Genomic DNA, 24,167 nt, shown 5'->3' with positions numbered 1-24,167 from the left:
CCTGATTTCACAGATGAGAACTCTGCAGCAACTGGCTCTTCAGAACTCAACTCCCTCATGATCTCATAGGGTGGAAGCTGACCCTCTTTGTTTCTGGCATGAAATAAGGAAAGCTAAGCCAAAAAGAAGAACCTGGAAGCGTATTAGGGTGATAATGGGGAGCTGGGGTTAAGAACTTCTCCTTGGGCTTGTAGGAGAGAATGAGAAGGAAGGAGCACAAATGTACTGCAGTCTACAGTGTGAATGTAATTTTTAAGCAGGTATAGATTATGAGCTAAAGGTTTCAGTTTTCTCATAATGTTATAAGTTAGATTTAATTTATACTCTGCTGGAAGTATTGTAACTCTGATTGTGATTGAAGGAGCATCAGGAAAAGTGACTGTGTATGTTGGTATCAGCTTTATTTGTTGTCTCTATTACTCAAACACTTCTAGTTGTGATTTTATAGCTTTGACTAAATAATGAATGATGTCCTGTTGGTTAGGAATTTGAAGGCAATAATTTCAAATTCTCTTAAATGTGCCAGCCAGCCAAGACTAAATATGCATTTACAGCAGCTATTTTTCAGATTTATAGCTAATATTTTTCTATATTTTTTCTTATCACTACAGTTTTAGCTCACTTTTCTTCAACTTGCCAGCATTATAAAAAGTATTATGATGAGAATTAATAGCTTACTATGCGATAAATTAAATTTTACAAGAATCAAGTTGGAAAAAAGGGAATCCCAAATGGGCATGAGGGGGTGGGAAGGAAAAAAAAGCATTCTTCACAATAGTAATAATTAAGCAATGAAAGAGCTTGGCAACACAGACTGTTCAATCTCCATCATTAAAAGTTTTTAAAACTTGAGTGGATAAGTGTCTGAGCAACTGTGAAGTTAGCTCTTCTTTGGACTGGAAGTTGGACTAGATGACCATTGCAAGGCTCTTGCAGTCTAAATTTTTCTAGACTTAAAACACCAGAATTGTCTCTGAGCTGTACAAAGGCTTGGACGTACTAGAAGGGAAAAAAGTCCTCATGTCCTTTCTGTTCTTCAGAGCTATAAACATGCCTTTTTAAAATACTGAGGGACTGCAGTGGGAACTGAGAGACTGAATATCAAATGTCACACCAGAGACTTGAGAACCCAGTTTATGCACAAATATTTTAACAGATACTTTATATGAACGGCAAGGAGTTTTTGAATCTTGTTTTTGTAATTAGAATAATTTTGGCTTTTTTTTAACTTGATGATTGTGTCTTTGGTCTCATTTAATGAAAGTGGTTAATTTTTTGTTGTTGTTTTGCCTTTTTTTTTTTTTCCACTTACCATTAGGAATAGGAGGCCTGCAAGATTTTGTGCTCAAGTCTGCAACACTGTCAACATCACCTGCTTGTCCACCATTTACTCCTCTCAACTTCGAAGCGACGCCGATTGTGCGGGTGGCTGTTGAACCAAAGCATCCAAGTAGGTTTGAGGGAGAATGGGGATAGGAACACGAATTCAGTGTGGTAGTAATGCAGCCTCCCACCCGTAGTGATTTGTCTGGTTTATGATTTAGCCACTGAATCAGAGGCTAGCCCAGTATAAATTGAATATATGTGTTGCCTAGAGGGCTGTGTGTGAGTTATTCCACCTGGCTCGCTCACGTCTCAGTAGGTGAGGAGATAGAGGAGACCTTGTTGTGCCCTTTTGTGGTCAGACTTAGCTGTTCCACAAGTAAGACACCACATGGTGCTAAAAGTTCAGTATTCCTTTACTGTGAAGGTAAATAGATCTGTGTGTTTTCCCTTTCTGCTGCCATTGTTATATGCTATATCATTAAGGTCGTGGTACAGATTTGCAGTACTGCCTCCCACTGATCCCTTCCTCCAAACCACAGAGTGGTACATCTCTGGCTTTATTTGAATTTCAGCCCAATTTCCATTTGTTGTTGTGGTGTTAGTAGAACCAAAATAACTGGCGTTATGTTCACTTGCAAAATAGTCTAACGCTAAGATTATATGTTTTTTTAGAAAGTGATTGGACAGTTTAGCAGCTATTTGTTTCATGTGTTTGAGTAACAGATAATCATATATTGTACATCCTGCATTTGTTAAAGCAGTTTTGAAAGTATTGGAAATTACTGGTTCTGCTGAGTGCAGTATTAAGGTAAATGTTAAAATGTTAAGTTAAATGTTAAATGAATGTAATTTTAGAACTACTGACCAATTTGGGCGTAATTATTTTCCTTAAAAAATGAAGTTACATCATTTTTACACCATTACTAAGTCTCCCCTCCTTGTTAACTTCTGAACCTGTGACTTGAATGAAATTTCATAGGGGGACAGAAGTCTGAAAGGTAGCTATACTTAGGAAAGTTTCCTGAAAATCCACTGCTGCTTGCAGCAACAACGGGAAGACAAACCAAATTTGGATTGCAGGCTCAGCTTGAAAGCAATCAATTGCCCAGTGAGCTGTATGTAACCTTGAGGTGGCTCTAGAACATTGTCACATACGGGTGCATTGGATTGCCACATCAAACTTGCTTCAAAACTGCATCTTCTTATTTGGAAGAATGACTCAAATAAGTATAAATTATTTCCCTGGGTACATTTTACGAACTTACTGCATGTCTTCACATTCATGCCAAAATCTTTCTGTATGGTTACCATAAGCACTAAAAGAAAAAAATAATCACTCTTTGAGCTTAAATGCAGAAGGGAAAGCAAAGTCTTTGTTCATCTGTGTTGGCCATGTGAACTAACACTGTGTTTTTCTCCCTTTTTGTTTATTTTTATGTTTGTTTTTCAAGGGTACTTTTTTATTACACCCTTAGCTTAGCAGTAAATATACAATATCATATTTCTTTTAATAGTCTCCAAGTGAATGACAAGTTTAATGCCACTCTTCCTTCTGAATATGAATATGCATTCCTAGAAAGCCTGTGGGTATTCTTTAACACGCATGTAAAATAAAAAAAAGGATTCATAATTAATTTTTTTAAATTGTATTCATTATGAAAGGCTGCTGACATGAGGTGCTTATGCATAGCTTTGATGTAATCTAACCAAATTTGACTCAGCTGTGGCTGTTCATTCTCCATTAACTTTAAGGCAACTCTTTTTAAACACCTTCATTTTAGGGACAGCTGTGATTTGTTTCACTGAAAAGCTCTCACATTCCTGATTTTTCCCCTTTTCAGGTTTTAATTGCTTTAAAGCTTTTCAGTGGCTTCCAGCTAATTTAAAATCCTTCCTGTGCTTCATTTGCTCTTATGCCTTATAAGTAATCCATATGGAATACTTTTTAGTTTTATTTTAGTAAAGTTAACATGTCATTATTTATGTATTTGGAGCATTTTCAGCATTAGCAATTTAGAGGTTGCTACACTTAGTCATGAAAGACTGTAAGGAAATACAATATTTTACTGAAAGATGACATTAAACAGTTGCAATAAATAAGAAAGGTTATAATTCAATAATTTGTGAAAATGATGAGTGAAGTCCTGAATTTTTTAATCACTTCGTATCAATAAAATTCAGGGGGTTTTATTGGTCGTGAACTGTTTATGAGCTGTACCTGAAATAAATTGTATATAGGAAGCAACATAGCACAGTCATAGTCAATAGCTGGCTTGTTATACTAAACCTGTTGTAGAGCTACGCAAACAAAAAATGTGCAAACCATTTAAGTGTGGATTTCATCATCAGTGTATAAATTGTTGGTGACAAATTCTGAGGATAGCTTATGTTTTCAGTTGCTGCTCTTAAACCATACCACTTTGTGACTCATAAGCAAAAATTTACCTCTCTGAAAGTTTTTGAGTATTCCTAAAATAAGTATTTATGTTTAGTCTTCCTTGAAAACAAGTTTTACTATTTCTTGGTTTAAGTCTATCCTATTTCAAGTATTCCTTATCCAGCATTACTTTGTTAATAATATCTTATTTTGCCAGGTGAGATGCCTCAGCTGGTCAGAGGGATGAAGCTTTTAAACCAAGCTGATCCTTGTGTGCAGGTTTTAATCCAGGAGACAGGAGAACATGTGCTGGTGACAGCAGGAGAAGTTCATCTTCAGCGTTGCTTGGATGACCTGAAAGAAAGGTTAGAGTAGGAAGAAATATTTTTGGTTCAGTAGGTGTCTGTTGTATTTCTCTGTCAGATGGATATCTTTGATTTATATTCTGGTAAAATAGAGCCTTATCCACCAGCAGTTTTTACCACTAGGTCATAAATGTGCCTTTTTGTAGCTATAAAATTATCTACAGTTGGGCAGAAACCACTAGCTTATCAGTTCTATACATCTTATTAATCTTTTGGGCACTTTCTGGAAATTATAAATTACAGTAGGTTTAGGAGGCCAGTTAGGAATGTAATGTAGTGTTTGTACAAAGTAAAACCCGAGAGGCATCACGTCTCATAAATGAACTCACAAAAATTTGAAATCACCAAGACTAAAATTGTATGTGCACACTCTATCCCATCCTTTTCTCTTCTCATTTATTATTTTTTTCAAATGTTAATCTGTTCTCATTCATGAGCAATATTTTTTGCAAGCATATGTGCATATGTTTAGTATACTCTGTTTCTTCAAATGAAAAAAGAACAGTTGTCTGAAATAATCTTTTCCTATAACTTCATTTCATAAAACATTCCTGGTAATTCTGCCACATACATTTACTGTTGTTTTCTTTCTAAACCAAAAGCAAACCTGATGATATATTGTTGAATGTCGATGTTACTGTACCCACACTCATTTCAGGTTAATATCAGGGAACCGTCATTTCTTATGGAAGTTGTAAAATTGGAAGTTTATTTTAATGGTTATCCTCATTACAACTTAGTGCAGCACATTTTTACCACTTCTAAAAACATAGTATTATTTATTAATATACCCTCCTTAAATGTAATGTGTTAAAGCAAAACTGTCTGTGCCTGTCTTTAGCTGCAGTTTGCAGATTGTATAAGTGCCTTTCTTATTGGCAGTGGTCCAAATCTGAAAAAAAATCATAAAATAATAGCCATGTGACAGGGAAATATGATTACAGTGAGCAGCTCGTAGCAGTCCCTATATTTACATTCCTAACCTTTAGTTTTGTGCGTGTAGTTTGGGTTTTTTTATGAATTTTCGTCTAATTTGGCCTTTGTTAAGAGAATGATAAATTGTCAGAAGTGACCATTTTGTGTCCCTTAGCTGTATTCCTCAAACCAGCAGGGCTCTCACCATTGTCCTGCCTGACATGTGGCTCTTGATTACTGTTTTTCTCAGTTGGGTACCACTCCCAAAAGGAGCTGGGGACAAGTGTGTTTACTGGCTCATGCTCCTTTAATTCATCTCTGAGGATTGGGCATATCTTAGCTGCCATCCCTCACATACTGGCTTGTGGGACCAGAATTGTACCTTCCTTCTCTCCCCATTTTCTAGAAGCAAAAGCCCAGAATGGGATCCCTGTCTTGCTCCATTCCTCATGGGTTCCATGTAAATTTTGACAGTGGTAAACTTGCACTAGTTAACTATTAAAGCGTGAAGAGGAAAAGTTGTGCTCTGAAGTGTCAGCTGTACTAATATTTAAATTCTTCTAAACTTGCATAATTTGAAAGAGCAAATTGTGAACTAGGGATTGAGGCAGCATAGAGTAACCTTGAAATGTGATCTACAAGTTTTTCCCCCAAAATATTGGGAAAGGTTACTCACAATGTTCAAGTCACACCTGAAGCAGTGGTGCAGAATTCTGATGTTAGCATCTACCATAATTGCATCAACTGGATTATGCAAAGTTGATATTTTAGACTAATTACACCAGCTGAGGAGGTTCTGCTGAATTCAAACTACATTGTGTTGTCTTTGTCAAGATTTTAATCAGACTTGTTCAAAAGTACATACTTAATTTTAGCTTTCCCAGTGTGTATTTAGAAAATTATGTTCAAGTGATACTTATTGTCAAAAATGTGGAGAGACATGGGAACAACTAAAAGATCAGTCATCTATGTTTATCTAAATTATTAAATATGTATATTTTACTTCAATTTACTAAATTTGTTTTTCTGTTTTCTTCCCAATTAGCTCTTTTTGAATAGAGTAAGAAATTAGACCTTGTAAATTTAAACATTTATTTTCTACTTTCTACAATAGAAATTCATAAAACTTTCTGTCCAAAGAGCATTGCAAATACTAAGCCCAAAGGGATTAAATTACCCTGTTCAGAATGAGAAACAGAGAGAATTAAGGTAGTGGTTGCATGTAGGGAGGGGGTCTGTTTGTGTTTTTAGTATAATGCAAGTGCATGAAAGAACTGCAAAAAGGACAGTTCTCTTGGTTTGGATTCCCATGGAAATAAAGCTAACAATTGTATTTCCTTTTCTTCTGCAACTTTTTTAATCTGTCAGCCAAAATTTACCAGAACATAAGAAATTTTTGTTAGTCCTTTTGTTGTCATTTAATAAATCTGCTCAGAACTTGAGTGGTTAAGGATACAAAACACTGAAGTTTGGGTCTGTCAGATAAATGTAATAAATAATTCTTCCTTTTTTTCTTGCCATCACTCATAACATTTGACGGGCCTAAAATGTTTCACCTCAAGTTAAAGCATCACTTTTTATCATGAAACTTTTGTAACAGTGGTTATCAGACCAAAAAGACAAAAATATTTCTGTTAACTTTGTGCTTGTTGCTGTGCCAGGAGTTTGGAAAAAAATGGGAGTATCAGCTCTCCAAGTGCTCCTGGCTGAGGATAGAGTACTTCTACTGGGTTAACAGATCTGGGTCATCTCTGTTCAGCTTACCCAGTGCTTCATCTTCTTGGGGCACCTCAACTGTATGAGCAGATGTAGTGGTTGAAATCAAGTGTCCGTCTTGCTCAGTAGCATGTCTGCAGCAGTGTGGCCCACAATGGTCTGGGAGGAGTAAAATCAGAGTAACTGTGATGCTTTCCCAGGCCTCTGCTGATTGCAGTTTGAGGATCTTTTGTGTTTTGGCTGTCAGTTAATCCTAGTGAGCCTTCCCCGTGCCCCTCAAAATTTGGCACCCCCTCTTGTACCCTTGAAGCATCTGAAGGCTGCTGGTGCTTGTGTCCCTTTGACCGTCTTTATTCTCAATTTTTTTCTATTTCTGTTGTATTTCTTTTGAGGGCACATAGTTTCCGAGACGTGGGTGAACCAGTGATTTATGAAGAGGGAGAGCAATGCTTTTGCTTTTATTTTCTTCATTTCCTTTCCAAATATTTCTGAAAACGTAAAAGGCAATGCTTCTTTTTTTCAAGTACATAAAATTTGAGTTTGAATTGTGTTACCTAGTAATCTGTGTTGCAATCAGATTTATTCATGAACATCTGTTCCACGTTAAGGCCATTGCCCTACCTCCTGCAGGTTTAAAAATATTTTCAAAATTTTAAAACTAATTTTCAAACTTTGGTTTACAGGTTTGCAAAGGTACAGATTAGCGTGTCAGCACCTATTATACCGTTCCGAGAGACAATCACGAGACCCCCAAAAGTCGACATGGTGAATGAGGAGATAGGAAAACAGCAGAAAGTTGCTGTCATACACCAAACAAAAGAGGACCAAAATAAAATTCCTGAAGGAGTTCAGGTTGATTCAGATGGGCTTGTTACAATATCAACTCCAAATAAACAAGCTACTCTCAGTGTAAGAGCAATGCCACTTCCTGAGGAGGTAACTCGACTTCTTGAAGAAAACAGTGACTTAATTCGAACTATGGAGCAACTCAACACATCTCTGAATGAAGATAAAAAAACTCATGAGATAAATCAGAAGACTCTTGATAGAATCAAAGAATTCAAACAAAAGTTGGAGAAAAATCTGCAGGGAAGAAAGTGGAGAAATGCTGTTGATCATATCTGGTCATTTGGACCACGGAAGTGTGGGCCTAATATTTTGTTATATAATTTTGAGGGCTATAAAAGGTCTGTGTGGCAGTGCCTTGGGAACACTGTGAAAGAAGTAAGTAAATACAGAGACTTTGACAACAGCATAGTAAGTGGATTTCAGCTGGCTACACTTTCAGGCCCCATGTGTGAAGAACCCCTCATGGGTGTTTGTTTTATAGTGGAAAAATGGGAAATAAATAAAGTTGGAGATACGCTGTCAACTAGCAGGCAGGATTCAGGGGAACGTGATGCCACAGAACATCCACAAAGTGAAGATAATACTCTAGGAAGCACTGACAAAGGTCAGAGTGCAAATGAACACCAGGACAGGAATCAGAGTGGTACAGAATCACCTGAGAAAAGCAGTAAGCCCAAGGCAGAGTTGTTACTTGCAGATTGTTATGGTCCCTTCTCTGGACAGCTGATTGCCACCATGAAGGAAGCTTGTCGTTACGCGCTGCAAGCGAAACCCCAGAGGCTCATGGCAGCAATGTACACGTGTGAAATCATGGCCACGGCTGAAGTTTTAGGTAAGACTGGGAAATTAAACCTTTGTCAAGGCTTTCTGGCTGAGGTTTTATCAATGAGACCGAATCAGAAAGTATAACTTGATTAAAAGTTTTTGTCAGAAGTTTTTTGTCAGAAGTTTTCAATGACTTTCTAAAGCCTGTGGTATTTATACTGTTCTGAATGAAAATTTAGCATTCTTGGTTATCTGAAACATATGCATAAATAACCATGCTACACCTTTTTGGAAGTGTAATATACAAAAATGTTACCTTTTATGGAGTTTTTGTAATATCAACTTCAGTAACCATGAATACTGCCCGTATGTTTAAGCATTGATGAAGAGATGGGAAACCTGTCCTGTCTGTAAAGTGAGTGCACGATCTTAGTTAATGCCATGTCAAGATGTTTTGAGGTAATATAATAAATAATATAGAAATAAAATCAGGAAAAGGAATGTTAAGTTATTGTTGCAGTCCAGTTGGTAATTTTGGTGGGTTTTTTTTAAGTAGCATCTGTCTTCTTCTGGTATGCAAGTAGATTACTTTACAAAGCCAGTGCATACCAAATTGTGTCACTTATATTACCTTACCACTTACACCTACTTAAACTTGTTTTTATGACCTACTTAAAACACCACTTAACTTACCCTAACAGTTGTTCTTGGAGTTTTCAATGGGAGTTGCTTGCACACTGAATCCAATCCAATGTACAAAGATTTTCTTTAAAACTAACCTACACTGCATTTAAGCTGTTGGCAAATTTACTTTGATGGTACTAATCATGACAGAAATTATAGTATATCCCACATACAGTAATTAAATATTTGGTTACTTGTTTTAGAAAACCTTGTCATAACACAAGCATAATGATAGTTGTCCAGAGAGCAAAATTTAAAATTGTATGTAATGAAAACAAATGCCTTTGAGTGAGCAATTGTTTTGTACAGATAGATGATCCTGTTCTTTTCTGGCAGTACTGGCAAAAGGTCTCCTGTGGTAAGCTTATTAACACATTCCCTTAAACACAATTTACTATGGTGTAGAACTTTGGCATTTTAAACTATCTTTTCTAGCATATAATAATGGCTCTCAAAACTAGACTTTGTAGTGTTACGTGTTATCTCTACATCAAGCTGTAAGGAAGATACCAATTTTGAAACCACAAAAACACTGTATATATAAATTGCTGTTTTCCAAAATACCCACTACCCAAAAAGCATGATTGTTTGCAATGAGGGAATTAACATGCACATCAATTTTGCCATAAACCCAAATGGAAGCCTTGCTTTCTAATGCATATATATATTTTTAATGAGTGTAATTTAGGACTCAGACATGCAAACAAATTAGTCCAATCTAATGAATGTGAGTTGTGGGGTAATAGCCACGGACATGCACTTACTTCATTACAAATTCATGGATTTAATTTTTATTATGGAAATTTAAGCTAATAAATTGCATCCTCATTAGGGAAGTGAAAAGCATGCCTGCTGTCCAGTCAGGCTCAGCAGTTGACGTGTGAGAAACCACTGGTTTTGTATTTTTTATTCTTTCCCTTGGCATTCCATACATTGATAGCCAGTGAAGTTTAATATGTCTTCATATTGATCTGCTTGTTTCTCAGATGTTAGCTTCTGGGAGAGTTCTCAGTTTATAAAGCTTTTTCCTTCAGACTTGTCTGAACTGGAGCTGAGGAGAGGAGCAAGGAGAGGGGAACACAGGGATGTGTTACAAGCTTATACGTGTCCAGTGTAATGGGCCTTGGGTTTAGATTTGGGTCCTGCATACACCTGCTGTTTGATGTACTTTGAGCATCCTATTCCTACAGTTAGTTCACTGGAAAAATCCATTTTTATGCACATTCCTACTTTATGGAAGTCCTGTGTAAAGCCTCAAAATCTGAAGAATGTTCTGAACTAGATTCACGTGTTTAATTATTGTTATTAGCTTTTGCCTGCTGATATTCCTGCCTTTTGAACTCTTCTTACTTTGTCTCTTGTGTTCTGGAGACTGAAAGATAGACTGCCTTTTCATTTTAAATGTGTCAGTGAAATGTAGTTGGGACAGGACTTTACTGGTCTCTGTTGTAGCGTTAGGTTTTGGATTTTGACAGTATTCCATATGTCTTTTTTTTTTTTTAAATGAAGTTATTAAAATTTTAGATCAGTTCATATGATTATCTCTGGCTCAGTTGTGTGAGTGAAGACATGCAGGTCCAAAACAGAAGAGCAGCTCCTCCTTCCCTGTTTGCAAAGTTTATGGTGACCCCTGGGCTCTTGCAAATGGTGATCCTGTTTCCTTCCACAGTCTTTCTTTCCTGTAGGAGGCCTTATTTTTTTCACTGACTTAAAGTATCCTTCAGTAAAGCAGTGAATAGGAGCTGGATATTTCAAGGAGCTGGACTTAATACTTAATGGAAGTGAGACCATTATGCACAGACTTCTGTATGCTGGAGCACCATGAAGCTGTTCTTGAACTACTGTTGTGGTTTCAGAAAAATTGGTTGAACTGTTTTGAATAAGATCTTACAGTATTTCTTGGTGATTGATGCTGCTAAATCCATTCAGCTAATTAGAGTAGAACCAATATTTCTCCAGTATAATGCAGTCAGTCTGCCCACAGTGGTAAAACTGAAGACCTTTCATAGGTTCTTTGTGACACTTGATTGAGCCAACACTCCAGACTGCTGGGATCAAATACATGTAGCTAAAAAACATTTACTAAAGCTATAAATTGTTTTCTGGCACCAAAGAATAATCTTCAGTGAATTTTGGCCAGAATATGTGCTTTGTGGTAAATGTTACCTTACTTATTAAATATGTATGGAAAGTTTGTTACGTCCTACTAAAAACAGTAAAATAACCTATAAACTGGTTTTGAACTTATTTGCTTCAGCAAATTGCCTTTAATGTGTACTGTGTGTTACATACACAGTATATGTACAGTGACCACTAACTGATGCTCTTTTGCAACGTTTAAACCTGCATTTTAAAGCAGTTACTGAATTGTGAGCCCTGCTGAGACCCGACCCTCTCACATCTGAGAGTATTTTGGACTCTCTGAAATTTCCATAGACTTGAAATTGCTTTATTATGTTGACAAAGGCTGTACATGCCTGGCAAGGTCAGTGCCTTATCTTCAGAATTCCTTAATCTTTTCGTGATTTTAAAGTGTAGAATCTTAAGTATTTCCTCAATTTTCTCATGAGCATTAAGAAGACTATTGTGCACAGTAAAGGCGAAGTTCAGTGAGAGGGACAGTGAGGAGGTCCTGGTAAGGGAATCAACAGATAAAATTATCAGTGATAATAGGAAGCGCACTTCAATCCACATTTTATTAGTGAACTATAAATTCTGAAATGTTTGGTGCTGAATTGATGCTTCATTCCTTGCATCTGATAGGAAGATTTAACTGTACTAGCTGTGTGCTTGTGCTGAATTTCCTGAAGAAGAACCAGATTCTGTATTTTTAAAATAACAGCAATAAACCCACTCCAACATTTCCTCAATATATATGCAAATCAGTGCATGTGGCTGTTGTATTTAATGATACCTTTCTGTCAAATCAGAATAGGTGGCAGTTATTACAAAGTAATGTATATTTCTAATTATTTCCAGTAAGAGTCAGTTTTGCCCAACTGTTTAAAAGGTAGCAGTATGTATTCATGTTTTTTCAGTGCCATATAGTATATTTGGACCTCTGAGAAATTGTTATTAAATTGTTCTTCACAGCAAGGTACTCTTAAAGTAATTTGTACATCTAATACTTATTAACTGTTCATGCTTGTAAATGTGGGCATTCCTAAAACGTTTTTTTCAGTGTGTAGGTTTTCTTGATCTTTTTACCTTGATCTTTGTGTCTTGATCAACATAAATGTACTTGTTAGTTTTTGTCTGTAGAATACTTAACTCCTAAGTTAGCAAAACCGTTTTAAAAATTTACTACCTACTGTAAAGTCAAGCATGGACATTTTCACAGCTACTTACATGATATGTACACTGCATTTCAATGGACTGAGTACTAATTTGGGAAAGAGAATTAAAATTATCCATGACTAACTTAAGACTGTATTATTAAAAAACTAATTGAAAACATTAAACATAATAAATACGTAGTATTTCAGATAAGCTAGTTTTTGGTGATATGGTGATCCAAAGAAATTTCTAAAGGTAGCTAAGATAAAATTACAATAAGTAATATTTTTTAGTAATGACTCCCATATTTATGGTTGGGAGAAATAAAGCAATTTAGGCACATAATCTGACAAAGTGCCTTTTAAAATCAGTCATATGACTGTGTAAAATATACCCCCGTGGATTTATACAGTAGTAGTAATGTATTAAATGCTACTCACATGATTCTTAACATTGTACTGGCAGAATGTGTTGGCTGTTTGAATTTAATGGGTCTGCTTAATTGATCCACTTACAAGGAAGAATTTTAGCCAAAGGAATTGTGCATTTTACTTAACACTGAAGCTTCCTGAACAAGTCTTTATGTACTTTTCTTCGTGATGCAGAATATAAATATGCTGGTAAGCTCATCAGAATTCTGTCTTTGCAGGTCGTGTGTACGCTGTCCTGTCCAAGAGAGAAGGCAGAGTGTTACAAGAGGAGATGAAAGAGGGGACGGATGTGTTTATTATTAAGGCTGTCCTGCCAGTTGCAGAAAGCTTTGGTTTTGCTGATGAAATCAGGAAGAGAACCAGTGGCCTGGCCAGTCCACAGCTGGTGTTCAGCCACTGGGAGGTAAAAATATCTATTCACTCCATCTGTTTTGGTGATCTATTTCCTGTAGATGTGGCAGACTGGAATAATAAGCGGAAAAGGTTAAGTTTTGGTCAAGGCATTTGATTAATTCCTTTTTGAAAGGAAGAGGAAAAAAGTAGCTTTATGTTAGTCTTACTTCTTTGTAAAGATATACTCTTCAGAACTGTATTTACATTTTGTTTAGACGGGATGCTTTTTTTATTTCAGTAGAAAGTCCTTCCTAATTGAAACTGATTCTTGATGAATGTGTTTCACTGAATTTTTTGTGCTTTTTTTTCATGAGTTCTCTGGTGAGCTTCTTTGGGGAGTGGGAAAAAAACTAAAACCGCAAAACAGTCCCAACCTACCACTAGCAGAAAATGTATCAATAAATCTAATGCACATGAAAGTTAACCTTTTAGGGGTTAGCAGGCACTTAAGTGGTTTTCTTTGTCCCTATATATTCCAAGTCAACATATATTTTCGTACTTAAAGTCTCTGAGTACAACCAACTACAGATTTTTGAGGTCAGTAATACTCCATGAAGTTGCCAGCTATGGATTGCTCACCACTGTTTCTCTCTGAAGTATGTGCTGGTTTTTCACGTGCTGTGGACTCTTCCTTAGTTTCTGCAGCTAAATTGTCCTAGTAGTATCTGTGAAATACTCCACTAACAGTATTTCTTTGTCAGTAATTGTTGTAACTGCCTCAGGAATTTTATGTGGATACCAATGGAAAAGGAGAATCTCTGCAAACCAGCCATATGCTAACAAAATACTTGGGAACCCTTGAAACAGTACACTTGGAAAAGTGTTTTCTTTAGCAGTGGTACCTTACTGGTGTTAGAAAATGCAGGGACCAGGGACTTGTCTCTCCTCCCTCAATGCCGATCATTTATTTTGTAATTAAGTTTGACTTCACAAAGAACCACAGAAAACAGCTACACAGAATGCAAAAAGATAAGAAAAAGGACAACCCTCCATAGATAGTGTACACATAAAAAATAGATACCCAGCTTTTGAGTGTAGGGATCTGGTGTAAGGCATTTACAGGTCAGATACCTCAAACCACTAAGTGTTGGCAATATTGCATACGGTAATCCTGTCAGGTTTGGATGTTCCCATCTGAAGTGCAACTGGGGAGGCTTTGTGGCTTAACTGGTCTTTAGTCTGAATGGCCCCTGACATCAGTGCCCTACAGAAATATCAGTCACAAGGATGATAATTCCAGCTAACCATTGTTCTGTGCCAGCTTCTTTAGGGTTTGTAGCTGCTGTGCTCCCACGCTAAGCAAAAACACAAACCCCGTGTCTCTCGGCCTTCCCTTCCACCACAAACCTTGGCCCATATGTTCACTCTCAGATGTTATGAATTTCACATCAGAGAATGTTCACACATAATTGCAGAGATGCATAGGAAAGGGAGATTTGAACAACTGGCAACATTTTCTAAAATTGACCCGGAGGAGAGATTATAATTGCAGCTAGTATGTTAAAATAAGGTAGGAAAAATTATTGTGTAAGCGAGTCACCTTTCCACCTGGTAAATCTGCCAGTGGGGAGTGTTGGGATTTTTTGTCTCATTGAAAGCCATGCTAACATATTTTTGTGACAAAATAAGCCTTTTACTAAACTGCTAGTAATGTTGGCTCTGTGCAGTGATGGCAGAAGGAGTGCATGTTACTCTCCCATCATCATCAGAATTGCTAAATAAATACAATTTTCAGAATCTCTAGTGGTGGCATGAGAGGGAAGCCATGAGAAATGGTTTGTGTCTCAGATCCTGTTTATTTTTCTGTCTCTATTCTGCACAAAAGAAAACAATCAAATAAAAAACCCTGTCAAGTTGCATCAGATGTTAGGCATGACTTTGACATTGCCACCTTGCTGATGAATTACAATGGTATATGTATATGAATGATAAACACCAGCATTCTATTTGAATCCCTATTATTTAATTTATCATTGTGTGAGATAAGATGATGTGAACTGTCTAATCTTAAAGTATTTTTTCCTTAGTGTTAAAAGTGGAAAGAAAGTGCAGTAGCCACTTGGTTTTGTGGCTACTGCTTTAATTGCATGATATCCAAACCCTTCCATGACATTTGGAATTAATTCTGTGTTAGTGGCACTTTCTCAATGTGCTCAGCTCATTAGCTGAGTACCTGGGACATGTAACATTCCTTCTAAGATGTTGTTAACCCCTTTTTACACTTAGTGAAGTAGATACTTTTGGGGATTTTTGAACTTTTAAACACTTAATGTCATGGAAATCACATACATAGAGTATGTTTAAAGAATTGAGGCTTGAATTGACACTTTTATTATATTTCATTAACATGATTTGTAGACTCTAAACACAGGAAGGTCAGTGATAGAGCCTACATTTAAATGAAGCCATTTTGGTCTCCGTGGAAATGATATTACCCTTTTTTTCCCTTCAGCCCCAGGGGACAGAGCAATACATGGATCGAGGTCTATCTTGTCACATACTCCTTTTTTATTAGTTTCTTTTGGCACGCTTATATAATTTATTCCTGCCTGTAGAGGACAGCACCAAGTAACCATTAGTGGGAGCTTTCAGTTTGGTCCCAGCTTACACAAATTAATTTTAAAAGTTACTCAGGTATTTTCCTCTATGAAAAGCCTAGGCAAGTGTCAGGTGTGTTGGATTAACTTGGCATTATTTTTGTAGATTCCAATATAAACTTTCTTCTGAATTGTTAGTTTAAAATGTTTAACTTTAGGATAATTATGAACTACTTGAATTAGTAATACACATTCTGTTAGTATATGTTTTTGTTTGAGCCTGTTTCCTTTGGTGTCTCTCTGTTCTTTGCAGTTCAATCTTTTACTCAGTCATGTCATTTTATCTTAATCATAAGGTTCTCTGAACAAGAAGATATTTATGATTGCCCAATGCTTAGAATAATGGAACTCTAATCCCATTTGGGAAATCTGTTATAAGTAAAAAAAATAATGCATGTGGCTCTATACAGATGCTGATTGAATTTTCAGTTAGTCTGGAAATTATCAAAGACATCTACTACTTGTAAAGTTGTGAAATGTACAGTATTTCTGTTAATTCACATCTCTTAAATTGCACAATGATTGGCTGTTAGACACAACTATTATTCTTGAGGGGGGGCATGAGTGAACTAAATGTGTTTAATTAGAATTCTTTTTTGTTATCCCTTCCAAGTAGAATAGAGTCTACCAGGCCTCTGGAGAAACAGTAAGAGAAGGACTGCATGTAGTAGTTGCTAAGAATGCGAGGAGGCATTCTGAATCTGGAAGTTTTATATTCTGAATCTGAATTAATTCTTTTCAAATTGTAAGTCATTTTACAGCTTGGAAGATGAGGCTTAATATAGAAGTTGCTGGATGACGTTGTTAGGCTTGAATTGCAGGAAGCAACCTAAAGTAATGAGAGAGACTCGAAGAATCTGTGAGTCTACTCTAGCTTTGAACTGTAACTTTACATACATTATTTTGCCAGTGACAGTTCAGGCACATAAATGAGTTCTAGCAGTAACCTGGAACCTTTCAGACATGAGAAGCTCGTTGTATTGGCAATGACGTTCGAAGATAATTGAAACAGTAAATAAAAGTGCTAGTGGTGTGGCTTTAATTCTCTCTCACAATACATGTTTCTTAAGTAATAGGAAAAAATGCAACAGTAGAGCCACATGTCTTGTTTTTTTATTTCCAGTTACCAAATTCCTGTTTGCAGCTACTGACTGAAGTCAAGGCTAAAGCTTAGCTCATTGAGACACAAACAAGGATGATGCTATTGAGCCAAAATAAACTTGTATGAGTTTATTTTATAACAGTGTAAGTGTTCATTATTCCATTATTTCTTGTAAGAGGAGTTCTTGTGTCTGGCAGGGCATTTTAAGGCCTTGGCAGTCCCCATTATATATTGTGAGTGGTGGCTCTGAATTATGAGATACTTTTCAGAGGCTCATTTTACCTGTAGGGAGTCTACACTCCTAGCACATACATGTAGGGTATTCTCTGTTCTGGAAGCACACTGCCTGTATCCAAATGGCCTTGCATTTGTCTGTGCTCAGTGCAGAAGCATTTGTACAGCATTACCCAGCATACTACATATGCTGTTTTGAAAAAAACAGCAGGTAACTATTCACATAAACCTCTGCAAAGTTCTGGCATTTTACCTGAAAGTAAGTTTACCTGAAAATTTCCGTTTTCCAGGGCCACTTCAGACATTCTGTACGTGCATATCAACTGTGTTAAGTTACACAGTCTATGTCATTAATGGGTGATGGACACCATTGGAACTGAGAATGCTTTTAAAGTATCTTTCTGGCATCAAGTTTTCAAAAGCAGAAAGGATTCTGATAGGCTGACAGTTGTATCACCTTTGAAACTGTGCATAATAGTTTTGAATAATTTTTTTTTTAAAGCAGCTTCTGGCATAAGGTTTTTCCTGATGTGCTGAGGGCTGCTGGTGGTACTGACTTTACTGTTTCTTGGGATTTCTTATTAAGCAGTTCACAAAGGCCATTATGTTGCTTGCTGGTCTTAAAATCTCCATCAGACAGTGTTACCCTGCTCTTTCTATTCATGGTCCAACTAAAGCATTTTCCACATTGATGATATTTGGCTCCGAATAAATTTTCTGTCTTCATCAGGCAGTAAGGACCAGTAGGGGAAATGCTACTAGGAACATGGCTGTGTTCCCAGATCTGCCTGACCTTTTGGATGAACTAGGCAGATCCTTTCTGTTTGCTTTTGATGCTTCTCTCAACCTTGTTTTGCATAATTAGGCTGCCTTAGGCAGAGGCTGTTTCATACCATCATTTTGTGAAATGCATTAGACAATGGGACCAGGATCAGTATTGGAGCCATCTGGGTGACACTGAAATGCAAATAATAAATCATCCTCAAATTAAGGCTTAAAATTCCAAGTCCTCTTGAAGTGCAAGTGATCTGCTCTAACTCATGTCTTATTGACAAGCTTGGTTAGCTTACATAATCATTTGCAGGATTAGTACACACTCTGTCATCTTTCGGTATTAACATAGCATGCTCATAGTATTTCTATTTTTATTGATTGATTATTACAGGTATTCAGATGGTGTCTCTGACAAAGATACAAGCATTTATTGCTTGAATAATTAATGTGTAGCTGTTAGGCTGAAAGAAAGTGACATCTGTTTTGCCTGTGCTGCTCTGCATGCTGTTACTGAACAAGGCTTATGAGACTTCATTGTTTGGGTGTGTTGGTTTGATTGGTGATATTTAACAAAACGTCTTGCTTTAGAATGATTTCTTTTTCTCAAGAATACCCTTCACTTACAGTCTTTCAACTAATGTATTCATTTCTTTTGAAATACCTAATCCCAACTGACTACATTATAAACAGTGTTTTATTTATGTCTAGAGTGGGCTCATAGTTCTGCACGAAGTGATGGGACACACTTCAGAATATATTTGACTGGGGTTTTTTATTTTAAGTCATAGTTTGAACGAATTGTATCTGAAAAATTAGTATATTGAAAAATCTAAATAATTTTAAATGTGAAGTGACATACAACAGAGTGTTTCTAAATGTCTCTTCTGCTTTGATCCTATGGATCTTTTGGGATCCACAGTAAATGCTATCTATGAAATAACTGCATCATATTCCAGAAGGATTGATATTTAGAATCTAATTAATCATTTAGGACTTTATCCAGACAAAAACTCAATTTCTGTCACAAATTCCAGAGCCATCCCTGTGTGGTTCCCAGGAATACAAACAATAGCTCAGGGCCTAAAAAGGTTCTCAGCTCTGATTCCAGGAAGCCCAGACCCACCATTCTGACAGTCCCTATTGTAAGGGAATTGATGACAATTCCTTGGGGGCATTATATGGAAACGTTTTCTTCCTTTTGCTTGCTTGCAACTGTATTAACAGAGCATGGGGAATGATGGATGCCACCTGCTATGAGCATTTGCTTTGATTCATTAATGTGACGTGAATAAAGAGGAACAGTCTTAATTTGTGTCCTCGCCATCACTTAGAGAATCAGAACCTTTAAAAAAGAAAACTTCCTACTTATTTTTGTGTCTCTGTGGCAGTAGCATCTCTGTGTATTCATATTAGGGTTACAGTGACTTCTTAAAAGAGATGCATTGCTGGTGCCCCAGGTTCCAGCTGACTCAGCTCATCTGGCTTCCCCTTTTTCATTACTTACCAGGGTGTGATAACACATGTGCTGAATAACTCCCCCTTTGCAGCGTGTCTGCACCATTTAGGTAGCCATGGTCTTCTAACAGAAATTTCTGTTGCCACCAGATGTTGCTCTAGAAGCAGTATGTAGTGGCTGAATTATTTAAAGAGGTTGAGAAGCAAAACTAGCTCCTGAGGTGATTTTTGGAACCTAATTAACCTCTTCACAGAGCAGCTCTGCATCATGTAGCAGTACAAAGTTCACTCAGGATTCTGTAGCTGTGCTGCAGTAAGTTTGAAGGTTTACCCTTTCTGGCCACTAAACAGTACATAAATTTGAGTCTCCTGTTAATTCTGACTTTCCTGAGACCTGTTGAAGGATAAAGAATTATTATCAGTGGAAGAAGTATTCAGGGCAAAACTTCAGTAGAGCAAGTCTTTCATCAGTTGTTGAAAGAGCCAGTCTGTCAGACCTGGGGATTTTCTTAAGCATCCATCACTACAGTATCTAAATATTTACAGGTAGATTAGATCTGTAAGTTGAATTTTGTATACTTTTGGACTCCTCTGTTGTATTCATTCTTCAAGAACTGCTGTTTCACTGTTTCTCTCTGGGCATAATTTCTGGGTGTTACATTTCTTGCTAATGTAAAAAAACCTTCATCAAAGGGGACAGTAAAAGTCTTTTAAGTTATCATAGTTTGTAGCTGTATGACCTCCCTCAGTAGTACAGTCTGGAGAAAATCCCCTGAGTTATCTTTTCTTTTTCGTGTGTTCTTGGACTTTGAAATTTTTGTTTGTTCAGCTATTTAAGCAGATCGTGAACAGGGAAGTCCCTGGTAGCTTTACATTATTAAGATGTTCAAGATGAGCATCACTACAGCTTCATCAAGTTAACAGGCAATCCTCACTGCCCTTTTTCTCTGTTTCTAAGGTATAAAATAATGGTAAAGCTTTAAAACTCTCACAAAGAGTGGGGAGCACTCTTTTTTTACTGATGTAAGCTATCAAGGAATCACCTTAAAGTCTCTAAGCATTGGTTAGAAGGCCCTGTGCAAGATACCAGAATGGGTATGACTCAGGCAGATTCTTCTGTGGTTAGACAGTCCCTACATTTATGTTAAAAATAAACACAGAAAAATCTGGAAAGCAAAGTTTCATACTGTTTATTTCTGAGCTCTGCTTGCTTTTGGTTTTCAGCCAGACAACCCTGTGCCTAGTCATTTCCCACGTAAATAATTGAGATTGGCTGTCCCTTTCAGCACGAGTAGTACCCACTTAATTTAACAGGCCTGTGTATGTGCTTACCTGTGACAGACTAGAACTGGTTTTGTTGGTTTAGCTTTGCAAGCTATTTTTGCAGGATTGAACCTTCAGTGTTACCTAATACAAACTAGGCATCTGCCATATTCATTCTCCTAACTCCCCCTAAAGTGTAATTGGTTTGGTTGTGTTAGGTGTTATTTAAGATGAGGTATTAAATTAGGAGTCACAACTGTTGATATTTCAGGGGGGAAATGGCCGTCTTAAGTCATCCTTTTTTAATTTCTTTTCTTGTTGGTTTGTGTAACTTAAGCTTTAGGAGATTTTGCTTGGATTGGCAATTGAAAGGATTTGTCAAAAGAGAAAGTTTGTTATAGTAGAAAAGGTTTATAACATTCAGCTAAAATTGGTATTTTAGGGAAATTTGTTCTCTACTTCTCAGTTATTAGTGCTAGTGCTAATATTTTGGAAATTATTATAGAGTAATATGCTCAATTATTGCTGTAACTATCATAATTCTTGCAGCAACTAATACTTGTCTGTACTGCTTTTTCCATGAGGATTTTATTTAAGGAATGCATACAGTATTACCTTTTTTTTTTTTTTTTAGTAAAAATATGTTACTTGTAACTGTACCTTTTGAGGAAATCTACAATGAAGTAAAATAAATATTTTTGAAATTTGCAGTAGAACCTGTACAACAAAATATGGTCAATTCTATCCCTCCATGGTGTTCATATTTAGGGTTCTTGGAAGGTGATCTTGTTATTTTTCTCTGTGTTCCTTAATGCCCATTAACTACAGTGGTTTTTTACTTTGTTCTGTTGTTATTTGTCCTCTAATGGGAAGAAGAATTAAATCTCAGGACTGTAAGCCTGTGAAATTTTGTTTGGGCACCAGACATCAGTTCTCTAGGGAGCATTTTCCAGATTTCATTACACATACATGTTCTATGTGCTTTAGACTTGACGATCGCTCTTAATGACTTAGGAGTAATTTCTGGTGCCTGCAGCAATTTTACACATATGGGTAGAACTGAGGTGGATTCTTAGGAACTTAGATTTGGAGTGGGAGGGAGAGTCTTTACTTCTTTAGGTATTAAAACACTTGCTTGTAAAACTAAAACTTCTGAAACTAATATGAGAGTCACTAACAGTAGCAGAATAAATTGTTATCTTTGGCTAGCTATTAAGCCTAGAATTTGTATGATATTTATAAAGTCCAAAGTTAGAGGGTAAATATCTCTTCAGACTTGGGGAATTAAAAATTTTTTAGCCTTGTTATGTAGAATGAAATGAGAAAAGACTTTAAAGACTGTTTAAGATAATTAGATCTTTGTAAATACTCTCAGTGGTAGTCAGAGAAGTGTGGGATATAGAAGATGAGCTGGGGCAATGATCCAATTATTATGTGCAGTGATTGTGTTAGACCTAAAATCTCTTCTAGATGAGGGCTAATAAGCTGTAAGAACAGCTCTGCTAAATATGTTAGAACCATGAAACCACTAGAAACAGTGATTTTTAAACCATCTATCCAACTCAGGGTTGGGATTGAAGAACATAGGACACAGAAATGAGCAGAAATCTTCAGTTCTCATAAATTCTAATTAAATCATCATGAGATAATATTCTGAGTTCCTTAATGAAAATTGAGGATTTTCTGAATGTCACTTGGCACTGTTTGCTGACTGGCAATTAAAATTCTTTTTAAAAAAAACTTCTATGCATATAATTGCAACTGAATTTGAGGAGTTATCATGGACTTCTTAAAACAAGTGCTACATAGTGTGCCTTAACTCTTTTCTGCTTAAATAGCTGCTTGCAGGCTTTCCAGAGAACTTTATCTGCTCTACTTTCATATTTTTCTATTTTAGCAGTTGATTACCTGAAATATACTAATAAACTTTGTACTACTTAAATTTTTTTTTGTTTGTTTGTTTCTTATTACAGATCATTTCAAGTGACCCATTCTGGGTACCAACCACTGAGGAAGAATATTTGCACTTTGGGGAAAAGGCAGACTCGGAGAACCAGGCCCGCAAGTACATGAATGCAGTAAGAAAGAGAAAGGGACTGTATGTAGAAGAAAAGATTGTGGAGCACGCTGAAAAGCAAAGAACTCTCAGCAGAAATAAGTAACTGTGTCTGCCTCCCTTTCTCTCCTGACTCAGCTGGATTATTTTCTATGCAGCAGATTGAAAATTTCATCTGGACTTTGTTCTTTGACACCATTTTTCTTACATGCTATTTCTGTGGCTTATGTTTTAAAAAACTTAAGCCTTTCCAACTTTTATACAGAGAAAATAGTTTATTTATTTAAATAAAATATAGGCAGTTGGTCTAAATTTTTAAAATTTGCTGCCCAATTGAACCTCCTGTCGCAAGGATTAGGAACTCAAAATTTACTTTGTTTCTTTCTGATTTATCATGTGTAGTTACAGTTAGAGCTGGTTAGTTAGCTTCTTGCAAATAAACTATACACTAAATTTAGCTCCTTAATGGTTTTGAGTCTCTTTTTTAAATTATTTTCTGTAGCGTGTTTGTTTCTCACCAGTGTTTTCCATAGTTACCTATTGCAAATAGTGCTAAGCCTATTAGGAGTTTCGAAGCTGTTTGTTTTACTCTGTTCCTCATGTAAGCAGTTAACCTGTCTTCTTTAATTCAAAGGTCAAAAATAGCACATGTGGAAGACTTAAGCACTGTAAAAAACCAAGCAAGATTTTTCTTTTTTCCTTCCTTAGAACTCATCTTATTAAAATTTCATAGGATTATCCTAAAGTGGGAGCTGCTGCCTCTGAACTAGACACACAGCTACTTCTGCCAGTCCTGTGTGAGTGTTTATAAACTCTTTGAGAAATTCTGCCCATTCACCCTGTTGTTTTGAATTCAGTGAAAGGGGGCACTTGCAAAAATATACAAAATATCTTGCTGTTTGCAGGTGTCTTAAGATGCAGAAGGCTCCAAAATGATTCAGACCAAGACTAACAGGAAAAAAGTCCTCACAGGGTGTAAGTTTTAGTTAAGAAAAGTGGAAACCTTGTATAGGAAATCATAGAATCATGGAATATCCTGAGCTGGAAGGGACCCACAAGGGTAATCGAAGTCCAGCTCTTGTTAAATAAACATGATGCATGGATTATCTTCTCATTTGGCTGCTTAGATTTGTAAAAGGAAAGAACAAGAGTTCTGGAAGGTTAAGGCTGAATAGATAGGTGTCCTTCAAGAGGTTCAGAATGAATTGGAAATACTTCCTTAAATTTTGTGCCAACTGACTTTATGCTACCTCTTGTCTTTGCTAATTGCAAAACGTTCTGTTTCAGATAACCATGCAAATAGGTTGTTCTTTTCTTTCCAGAATAGGTTTTTAATTTGTGATTGCCTGGTACTCCTTTAGCACCTACCTGATCTTCCTGAGTAATTATTCTCTGTGTGTCAGTTAATACAGCAGGGAGAATTTACTCATACCAGTTTTGCTTCTTATGGGAAAGAAAAGTGTTACTTGTTTCACGAGCAGAATGATTTTGAATGCTTAACTTTTATTTTAAATAATAGATTTTTCTTTTCCAGTTTGTTTGCTTTCATTGTGGAAATGTTTCCTTTTAAGATTATATTTATGAAATAC

General features: G+C 36.5%; 1 protein-coding gene across 2 annotated transcripts in view; it reads left to right on the top strand.

Moving 5' to 3' along the window:
* The window catches only part of EFL1 (elongation factor like GTPase 1), a 68,782-nt gene extending 45,747 nt beyond the window's left edge, over positions 1 to 23,035 (top strand). For both annotated transcript variants that reach the window (XM_027887012.1, XM_027887013.1), the window contains exons 16-20: positions 1,319 to 1,450; positions 3,921 to 4,068; positions 7,383 to 8,380; positions 12,923 to 13,107; positions 22,496 to 23,035. In XM_027887012.1, the coding sequence (XP_027742813.1) occupies positions 1,319 to 1,450; positions 3,921 to 4,068; positions 7,383 to 8,380; positions 12,923 to 13,107; positions 22,496 to 22,684 (1,652 nt within the window). In that variant the 3' untranslated portion in view covers positions 22,685 to 23,035. The remainder of the gene's footprint in view (positions 1 to 1,318; positions 1,451 to 3,920; positions 4,069 to 7,382; positions 8,381 to 12,922; positions 13,108 to 22,495) is intronic.
* Positions 23,036 to 24,167: the final 1,132 nt, after the last annotated feature.

The sequence above is a fragment of the Empidonax traillii genome, unplaced genomic scaffold (genome assembly GCF_003031625.1).
Source record: "Empidonax traillii isolate 1590-97213 ecotype Southwest subspecies unplaced genomic scaffold, ASM303162v1 scaffold201:size1909950, whole genome shotgun sequence".
NCBI lineage: Eukaryota > Metazoa > Chordata > Aves > Passeriformes > Tyrannidae > Empidonax > Empidonax traillii.
The sequence above is the reverse complement of the archived record's forward strand: the minus strand, read 5'-3'. Positions and strand labels throughout refer to the sequence as shown.